Source organism: Myotis lucifugus, unplaced genomic scaffold, assembly GCF_000147115.1.
Source record: "Myotis lucifugus unplaced genomic scaffold, Myoluc2.0 scaffold_91, whole genome shotgun sequence".
In the NCBI taxonomy this organism is placed as follows: Eukaryota; Metazoa; Chordata; class Mammalia; order Chiroptera; family Vespertilionidae; genus Myotis; species Myotis lucifugus.
Window position 1 is genome coordinate 1,860,296 of NW_005871139.1, and position 10,241 is coordinate 1,870,536.

At 38.6% G+C, this 10,241-nt stretch overlaps 1 protein-coding gene across 1 annotated transcript in view; it reads right to left on the reverse strand.

Moving 5' to 3' along the window:
• The window catches only part of RPAP3 (RNA polymerase II associated protein 3), a 30,215-nt gene that overhangs the window by 693 nt on the left and 19,281 nt on the right, over positions 1-10,241 (reverse strand). The window contains 5 exon segments of the mRNA XM_014458180.2: positions 1,598-1,712; positions 1,715-1,835; positions 4,465-4,566; positions 4,684-4,754; positions 6,307-6,428. Of these exon segments, the coding sequence (XP_014313666.1) occupies positions 1,598-1,712; positions 1,715-1,835; positions 4,465-4,566; positions 4,684-4,754; positions 6,307-6,428 (531 nt within the window).

Consider the following 10,241-nt stretch of genomic DNA (forward strand, 5'->3'; position numbering starts at 1 on the left):
TATTGATTAAGTTATTACATATGTGTCCTTATCCCCACATTACCCCCTATCCCCCCCACTCATGCCCTCACCCCCCATTTGTCTGTGAGTCAAAGCTTATTTTAAGAAAGCATCAATAGAGATTTTTAAATTTCTGATGTAACTAATATTATATTATCTATTTACATTCTAAAAATACTAAACTCTTTCAGCTGATAACATATGTATATTTTTTTGCAAGACACGCCTCTGCAAATTTTCACATGCTACACAATGACTATTCTCATTTGCTGGGCTATTAGCCTGGCCACTTTTTGAGCACACCATTTCTATATACCGCATTACTACATCATATATACTTACAACTCAGCCTTTCAGAAATCTGAATTATAAGTTTCAAGAAAGATATTCTGAGAAGGAAAAATGCTTTCTCCTTAAAAAACAAACAAACAAAACTACCTATTTAGTGTTTTCTCACAATCCATACGATCACTTTAAATAGAATTACTACTAAAATTCAAAGTTAAAAAAAAATTCCAATAGAATTGTTGAGTACAATACAATAATATATGAATAAAATTTCAAGACCCCAAAACAAACCTAGTCTATATCTTTTATATTCTCACTAGAGGCCTGCGAGGATCAGACCAAAACCGGCTCTCTGACATCTGCCAAGTGGTCCCGGATTGTGAGAGGGTGCAGGCCAGACTGAGGGACCCTACTGGTGCAAGATCAGGGCTGGGGAGGGGCTGCGGGAGGGCTCCAGGGTGTGTCTGACCCATCTCGCCCAGTCCCCATAAGCTGGACCCCAGCAGCAAGCTAATCTACCACTCAGAGTGTCTTCCCCCTGGTGGTCAGTGTGCGTCATAGCGACTGGTTGAATGGTCAGACACTTAGCATATTAGGCTTTTATATATATATAGATCAAGGAAACACATCACTATTTTTAAAAATTCCAAACAAGTCCTGGCTGGTTTGGCTCAGTGGATAGAGTGTCAGCTTGTGGACTGAAGGATCCCAGGTTTAATTCCAGTCAAGGGCACATGCCCGGGCTGCGGTTTGATCCCCAGTAGGAGGCATGCAGGAGGCAGCTGATCAATGGTTCTCTCTCATCATTGATGTTTCTATCTCTCTCTCTCTCCCTTTCTCTCTGAATTCAATAAAAATACATTAAAAATTTTTTTTCAAAACAAAATTTAAAACAATCCATAAATAATCTTAAATATGAATGGCTAGAATAATGTAAATGTCTAAATTCTACATTTTTTAGAAGCTTCCTCTTAAAAAATTCAATTTTTGGTGAATTAAGAAGGGAAACAATATACTGAAGTTTGAGGGGGAAAATGAACACAACCAACTTGTTAAAGACAGTTTATTATTATCTCTAAATTCCCCACTATGGTAAAGGAACAGTGATCATTCCTTACGCAAAACGTCTCTGATGAGTCAGAACAAATAAAAAAGAAAAACTAGAACATGAAGTTGGGTAGTTAAAAAAAATTACAGTGATGAGTATAAACCAAAACTCTCATTGGTAATATCAATTTTCTAGTGGAATTAAATCCTGGGTCTGGCTTTACAATTCTAGAGATTATCAAATAACAACAGTTCTACTTACTGGATGGCTGAAGTCTCACTGATTTCTTCTATTTTCAATACTTTTGCTTTTGGAATATCACTCGTGGGCAAAAGGTCATCTTGGCTTGAATTCTTCTTACTTGCAGTGCCTGTGTTGCTGTTACATCTGCTACATTAATAGGATTACTTTCTGGAGCAGCAGCAGTAGTGCTCTCTGGCATGTCAATAGTCTGTATCAAATTACCAGTTTCTTCAATAATCACCTTCTTGAGGGGTTTCTAAAACAATTAAAATCAATTCCTTAAATCAACACATAAAGTTTTTCTATTTTAGAATTACAAATTAAAAGGTTGCTGTGTTCTTACAGCCAATATCCCAATTTGTTTTATAAAAAAAAATTCAATTTGATGGCTAGACAGACTTAGGAGTCACACTCTGAGAACACAAATAAAAAGATGCATAGCACCTACCAAATGTAGGTCTAAATGGAGGAAAGAAGATGTATATATAAATAATTACAAGCAATAGGATACAAACCTATAAGAGAACACAGAGGAAGGTAGAAAAACATTGGCATTAGCAGAGAATTCTTAGAAAAAGTACACAAAAATGGCAATGTGGAAGATTAACCATGGTACGTATGGTCAGTGAAAAGTTGATAAGTCCAATGGCACTGGTGCAAGGGGATAAGTGATGGGAGACAAAGCTTGAAAGGCTCATTAAAAATTGCTTATAAAGAGACTTATGTGCCATGTCAAGGAGTTTGGACTTTATTTTAGAGGCAAGAAAGCCAAGAAAAAATATTACCAAACTGACAACAGTATTGTGGGCTAACTGAAAGCAAGAAAAACAAGGCTAGGCAATAACCAGCATTCTGTATGAAACAGACCAACATTAAAACCTGAATACACCTGGTTGGTGTAGCTCAGTGGTTGACCATCAACCACTATAGAAAGATTTATGAACCAGGAGGTCACAGTTCGATTCTGGGTTAGGGCACATGCCCGGGTTGTAGGCTCAATTCCCAGAAACGGGCATGCAAGAGGCAGCCAATCAATGATTATCTCTTGTCATTGATGTTTCTATCTTCTCTCCCTCTCCTTTCCTCTCTGAAATCAATAAAAATACATTTTAATAATAATCCTATATAATAAAAGGCTAGTATGCAAATCGACTGAACAGCGGAACAGCAGAACAACCGGTTGCTATAACACACACTGACCACCAGGAGGCAGACGCTCAATGCAGGAGCTGCTCCCTGGTGGTCAGTGTGCTCCCACAGAGGGAGCGCCGCTCAGCCAGAAGCCCTGAGCCAGGCTCACGGTTGGCAAGCACAGCGGCAGTGGCAGGAGCCTCTCCCACCTCTGCAGCAGCCTAAGGATGTCCGGGAGCGGGCCTAAGCTGTCAGTCGGACATTCCCCCAAGGCTCCCAGACTGCGAGAGGGTGCAGGCCGGGCTAAGGGACCCCCCCCGCCAAGTGCACAAATTTTGTGCACCGGGCCTCTAGTAATAAATAAAACCTGAATACATTTTCTATATGAGAAGCTGGATAAAGCCAGCTCAGGATTAAAAGTTTGCTAAATAATAATCACAAACTTGGTAAGTACTTGACCAATAATGGTTTTTAATAAAATAAGTTGCATTCACTATTTCAATCATTACAAGTATCAAACATTTTCAACTTCTTCTAAAGTTTACATATTGTACTCTTATTTTTAACAAAAAAACTTTCAGTATAATGTAAGTGTTCAATTCAATTGTATAGTTAAATTTTAAATAAAAAAGTTATAAATATAAACACTTTTGACATATATACTAAATTCAACCTTAAAACCAGACATTCTATTAACATTGCTAAGCTAAGACCTAATGGGAAAAATTGTTACTGGATAAATGCACATAAATAAAAAAGCTGTTAGCAAATTTGTTAAAAGAATCCTGTTAGCAGTTCTATTTTAAAAGATAATCACGTGCCGAACCGGTTTGGCTCAGTGGATAGAGCGTCGGCCTGCGGACTCAAGGGTCCCAGGTTCGATTCCGGTCAAGGGCATGTACCTTGGTTGCAGGCACATCCCCACTGGGGGGCGTGCAGGAGGCAGCTGATCGATGTTTCTCTCTCATCGATGTTTCTAACTCTCTATCCCTCTCCCTTCTTCTCTGTGAAAAATCAATAAAATATTTAAAAAAAAAAAAAAAAGATAATCACGTTAAGCTAAGGCCTTTGCTGAGAACTATCATCAGCAATAGATAACGATCAAGATATTAATCAAGAATGGACATGTATTAGTGTTTAAAAAATAGACTATAATTTGACAGGCAATAATTATTGAATTATATCAATACACTATCATTTAAAAACAAATACTTTCATTGACATTAGATGTGTAAGCATTGATTCTAATTAACAAATTTCCAAATAGATAGTCTCTATTAACAGTAGACCAGGGATGGGGGAATGACAGTATGAACAGAAGTAAAACTCAAAAGATACCACTACAGAAAGATTTATGAAAAGATATGAAAGGTTCAATTCATCACTTTTTTAAAATTACAAGTTAGAAACATAACATTTTATTTAGCTCTGTATAATGGCTATTTCAAAAAAAAAAAAGAGAGAGAGAGAGAGAAGAATAAACAGAAAGGGAGAAAGAAAAGGCTAAGGACCAAAAAGAAAGGTGAAGTTTTGATGTGGGAAAACAGAAAAACGAAAATAAATATTTTAGCAGAGACTAAGAGATCAGGAAAAACTTTCATTTACTACCAATCAGGGAACCCCCAGGCCCTTGCTAAGCTGATCTACATCACTGGTCTTTAAAGAGATTTTAATTCAACAGTTTGTTTCCGACTCTTATTCATACCACACAGATATTTACATACCAAGAAAGAAAAAGACAAGTGTTCACTTACAGCTGGTCCAGGATGAGGGGGATTACCAGTGGGTTTTATCACGTTGTGCCTTTGAGTAGAATCGAGAAAGACATCATCCCAGTGTCCTTTCTCAATTAATTCCTTAAAAATAGATTTGTGATCATGACTATAAAAATACTCTCAAGTTAATTATGCAACAAATAAATGTGTTTAAGTTGCAGAAAATAAAAGTATATATTGGTGGAAATAATATATTACCTTTTTAATTTTGGAAAGTTCAGTTATTGCTTGCTTATTTCCAGGTTCCAGAAGCAAAACAGTTTCAAAATCTAAAGTGAATTTTTAAGAAATATAATAAATTAGTGGAAATACTTTATAAAGTTCAAGACATGATATGTTTAGTTAGCTTAGTAACCCCATGTTTATCTCAGGAAGTTTTACTCAGGATGCTAGGAAACACGTGAGCAACAACAAGGACTAACATTTACTGAGTGCTATTCTTTATATGAATTCTGATGTATTCCTCACTATAACCCCACTTTACAGATGATACGATTGAGGCCTACAGGTCACCTAACTTACCAAAGCCCACACTACTAACAAATGAAAAGGTAACTCACTAAATATAAGATAGAATCTAATATTATCCAGCCTTAAAAAGGAGTTGTGATACATGCTACGACATAGATGAACCTTGAAGACATTATACTAACAGAAATAAGCCAGACACAAAAGGACAAAGTACTGTATAATTCTTATATAAAACACCTAGAAAAGTCATATTCAGGGATAGAAAGTAGAATGGTGGTTCTGAGGAGCTGGAAAAAAAGGGGAATGGAGAGTTACTGTTTAATGCGTAGAGTTTTCAGAATGAAATGATGAAAAAGTTCTGGAGATGAATAATGGTGATGGTTACACAATGTAAATGGACTCAATGCCAATGGACTTAAAAATGGTTAGAACAGTAAGTTTTATGTTATGTGTATTTTACCATAACAAAAAAAATGCATGGGTTACAGCTGAAGCCAGGTTTAGAGAAAAACTGAGAGAATTAAATGCATAGATCGGGAAAAAAGACTGAAATCAATTATCTAGGTATTGATGTTAAAAAATTAGAAAAACAGCAAATTAAATCAAGACAGTTGTAGGAAGGAAATAAAGAGTAGAAATAAATAAAATTGAAAACATACACAAAAGAAACAAGTTGGTTCTTCAAAAAGACTAATAAATACTTAAAAGACAGATCAAGGAAAAATAAAAGAATAACAAGTATAAAAAAATAAGAGGGGGTGGGGCATCACTACAGACTACAGTATCCTCTACCTCCAGCTGCTGATTCCCTTCCTTTTCATTTTTGCCTTTGTCTTGCTTTTTTCCTTCTCACCTATAATTCAAATCTTTTTTTAAAATATATTTTATTGATTTTTTACAGAGAGGAAGGAAGAGGGATAGAGAGTTAGAAACATCAATGAGAGAGAAACATCAATCAGCTGCCTCCTGCACACTCCCTACTGGGGATGTGCCTGCAATCAAGGTACATGCCCTTGACCTGAATCGAACCTGGGACTCTTCATCCGCAGGCCGACGCTCTATCCACTGAGCCAAACCGGTTACGGCTATAATTCAAATCTTTACTAATTTTGATTGGCAACTAGCCAGATTGTACTGTATGCTCTCAAAAGATAATCAGGTCTACTATTAAAGCTGCATTCCTTCAAATCTGCATACACATTCATGATTTAAACTGAGAAAGAAAATAAGTATATCTTTCTCTAAATTCTGTATCCTTGAACCATGGGAAGACTACGCAAATCTCTGCTTCTATAACTTGGGAGTCTCGTCAGAATGAGTGAGTGGCAGTTGTTATAAAAATAGTCATACCTTGTTTGGCCTCATTTAACTTTCCCAAAAACGTTCTTGCAGTTCCTCTTCTGGCATAAGCTTTAGAATACGAGCCATCTAATAAAACAGCTCGTGTGCAGTCCTTTTCAGCCTCTTCATATCTATTAAACATAATACAATTACCAACTGGAAAAATGCAGCCTATAGAAAAACTTCATATAAGCTGAGTTTCTAATATAAAAAAGCATGCATATAATTTCAAATATCAACCCCATATCTGTGTTTGAGGGAAAAGACAATTATAAAATTTTATATTCTCACCAAATCTTGGAATCATCTGCTAAGGAGGGAGAAGGTACCAGATTAAAGAAAAGTCAGAAAAGGATGGAATTAGGATGGCAAAAATACGAGTAGAGCAGACAAAAGAATAGTACTGCTGGAAGTCTGCCCCCTGTCCACCTTCAATAAGCACACACTGCATTAACAATTGGCATTAATTTTCTTTTTTTTTTTTTTTAATATATTTTATTGATTTTTTACAGAAAGGAAGGGAGAGGGATAGAGAGTTAGAAACATCAATGAGAGAGAAACATTGATCAGCTGCCTCCTGCACACTCCCCACTGGGGTCGTGCCTGCAACCAAGGTACATGCCCTTGACTGGAATCGAACCTGGGACCTTTCAGTCTGCAGGCCAACGCTCTATCCACTGAGCCAAACCAGTCAGGCAACAATTGGCATTAATTTTCTAATAAAACTAGAGGCTCGTTGCATGAATTCGTGCACCAGTGGGGTCCCTTGGCCTGGCCTGCGGGATCAGGCCGAAACCGGCTCTCCAACATCCGAGGGGTCCTGGATTGCGAGAGGGCGCAGGCCAGGCCGAGGGACCCCACCAGTGCACAATTGGGGCGGTGGAGGGACGCAGGAGGTTGGCCAGACAGGGAGGGGTTGTGGGAGGGCTCCAGGGCATGTCCAGCCTGTCTCGCTCCAGTCCTGACGGGTGGGACCCCAGCAGCAAGCTAACCTACCGATTGGAACATCTGCCCCCTGGTGGTCAGTGCACATCATAGTGACTGGACAACCGGTCGACTGTCTGCCCCTTGATGGTCAGTGCACATCATAGCGAGCGGCTGAGTAGCCTTAGCATATCATCAGCATATTATTTAAGCTTTGATTGGTTGAACAGCTGACCGAACAACTGTACACTTAGCATATTAGGCTTTTATTATATAGGATTCCATCTTTACCTATAGTACACACCGCCCAAGGAAAAACCCACAAAACATTATATATTTGTAAGTATATCATCGACACTTCATTAATCCTAATCAGCCATGCAACCAACAATCAATTCAGTCTGACTGGGTACTGCTCTATGATAACAAGGCACTAAGAGCTAAAACACAACAACTTGAGACCCTATATATTAACACATTGCAGACAGATCTTGAGAATTCTCGTGTTTTCTGTTCTAAGGCTTGTGGCTAATCACAAGAATTCTTTAAAAAGATATTAGCTTGTCAGAACACGTAATAAATAACTTCAAAATGCAATGGGTATTTAATTTTAAAGTGTGTCTTTAACATTTATGTAAAATGTTTTTTGTACTCGTTCAATAGAATCTTATCTGGCCACTGGGTAGAGCTAGCAATAAAACTATTGGTCCACAAAATGTTAAAATAACATTAATAAATCATTTTTAATTTATATGGCATGATAACGGTATTGTGGTTACACCTGAAGCATCCTTTAGGGATAAAATGTCATAATGTCTGCAACTATTTACAATTCAGGAGAAAAAAAAAACCTGAGACAAATATGATAAAAATAAGCTATGGCTTTTTGAAACTAGATGATTTAATACATGGAGCTTTTTATACCAATTTCATCAAAGTTTGAAAAGTTTCATAATAAAAATACTTTTTAAAAAGAATCCCCTGTGATTACATTCTCCCCAAGGCCTAAGTGAATATCATTATACCCTCAAAACAAGACCTGCTCTGAACAAAATCAGATTTTCTAATGAACTTAAAAATTTCTGAATTCTTGAATTTGTTTTTCAACAAAAGAGAAAGAATATCTTTCTATGTGTGTGTGTGTGTGTGTGTGCGTCTATTCCCTTACCGATATGTTTTCTACCTGACTGATTATATCATTCTCCCAACCATGATACTTGCATAGCCCCCACACTATTCAAGATAAAGTCAAGCTCCTGTGCAGAACACAAAGCCAGGGGCCTGCCTGACTTTCCAGCCTTATCCTTGCATTATCCCCAGCATAACAGCAATAATATGGACCCCTTGCCCTTTCCAGAAATTACCATGAAATTTCCCACTCCTGAGCCTGTGAACTCCACTGGGACACCTGTTTTTTTCACCTCCCTAACTCAAACTAACCCTTTACATCTCAGTTCAGCTCAAATTCCTGTTTGGAAAGTTGTCCCTCTTATATTCCTCATCTAGTCTGTAATGTCTAACAACAGTCACCATGTGGTGGAGAAAACTTCTGTATTAAGTGTGCATCTAAAAGATACACTAGAAAAAAAATACAAATAAGAGTCATATTTAATTTAAAATATACCATTAACTTACTATAACATACTAATGTGATTATCAACTAAAACAATATAATAATACAATAAATTAGAGCGCTCATAAATGTAGATATAATTTGTCACCTATTAGAAGTTATTATTCTTGGCATTAGTCAAACCTAGGAATCCAGGTCTTACAATTTTTAAATCATACACAATTCTTGAATAGCAAAAAACAAAATTTTCATAAGCAAGCAAGACATGCAATGATCTTCACTCTGACTAATCAAAATAATATATCTCTAGTTATGTCTTTTAGATTCAATGAGGTTAAATATACAACCAAAATTTACTTCTATGATAGGGGTTCCTAACTTGAGGCCCTTTGAGAAATCTGAAAACTTAGATGGTAAAAACATATCCTTATTTTCACTAACTTTTAAATAAACTTTCACTTTTCTTTTTATTATTAACTATAGATAACAAAACACAGTAGTAAAAGCAGTACCTATGCCTTTGTCACCAATAAAAATTACAGATATTTTCATATCACATTTGTGACAGATATCTCACAAACTGTTTTGAGATATCACCATTGCAGAATTACAGTAGCAACTTAACCTGCTACTTGTCTGCATGTGATCATCCTATCCTATATCATAAAAGGCTAGTATGCAAATACACCAAACGGTGGGATAACCAAACAACTGAACAACCGGTTGCTATGACATGTGCTGACCACCAGGGGGCATGTGCGGAACATGGTGGGCATCGGCAGCAGGTGGCAGAGCGCGGAACATGGCGGGCTTTAGCCACAGTCGAATGGTGGAGCAGGTGAGCGAGGGCGCAAAACCAAGGCGGGGCACCGATCGCTGTCATCAGGGCAAGCCTCTGGTGGTTACTGAAAATTCTTTGCTCCCGCGTGCTGTGGTCCCGCCTGGTGCTTGCACCTGCTGCTGACGCCGACCCCGCTTGCACCAGCTGCCGGCACCGGAGCTGCCACTCGCACCTGCTGCCGGTGCCTGGCACTGGTCCCAATCGCTCAGTGCCGTCAGCAGGTGCGAGCAGCAGCAGCCAGCCCTGATTGCCTCTGAGGATTTCTCCACCTCCCCCTGCTCCTGAGGGGCGATCGGGGCAGCAGCTGCTGATCACACCCACTGCTGGCACTGGCCCCAATCTCTCCATGCTGTCAGCGGGTGCGAGTGGGGCAAGCGCTGTTAGCGCATGGAAGCGGCAGCGGCAGGAGCGGGGCTGCTGGCAGACAGGGGACCGGAGGCGTGGAGAATGGGCTGAGACCCACCCCAGTGCCCAGTGCAGCCTCGCGGCCCACAGTTCCTTTCAAGGTGCACGAATTCATGCACTGGGCCCCTAGTAGTATCCCTGTTTATAGATGCTCCTATGTCATAGCTAGCCAACAACCACACAATTCTATCCCTAGGAGTC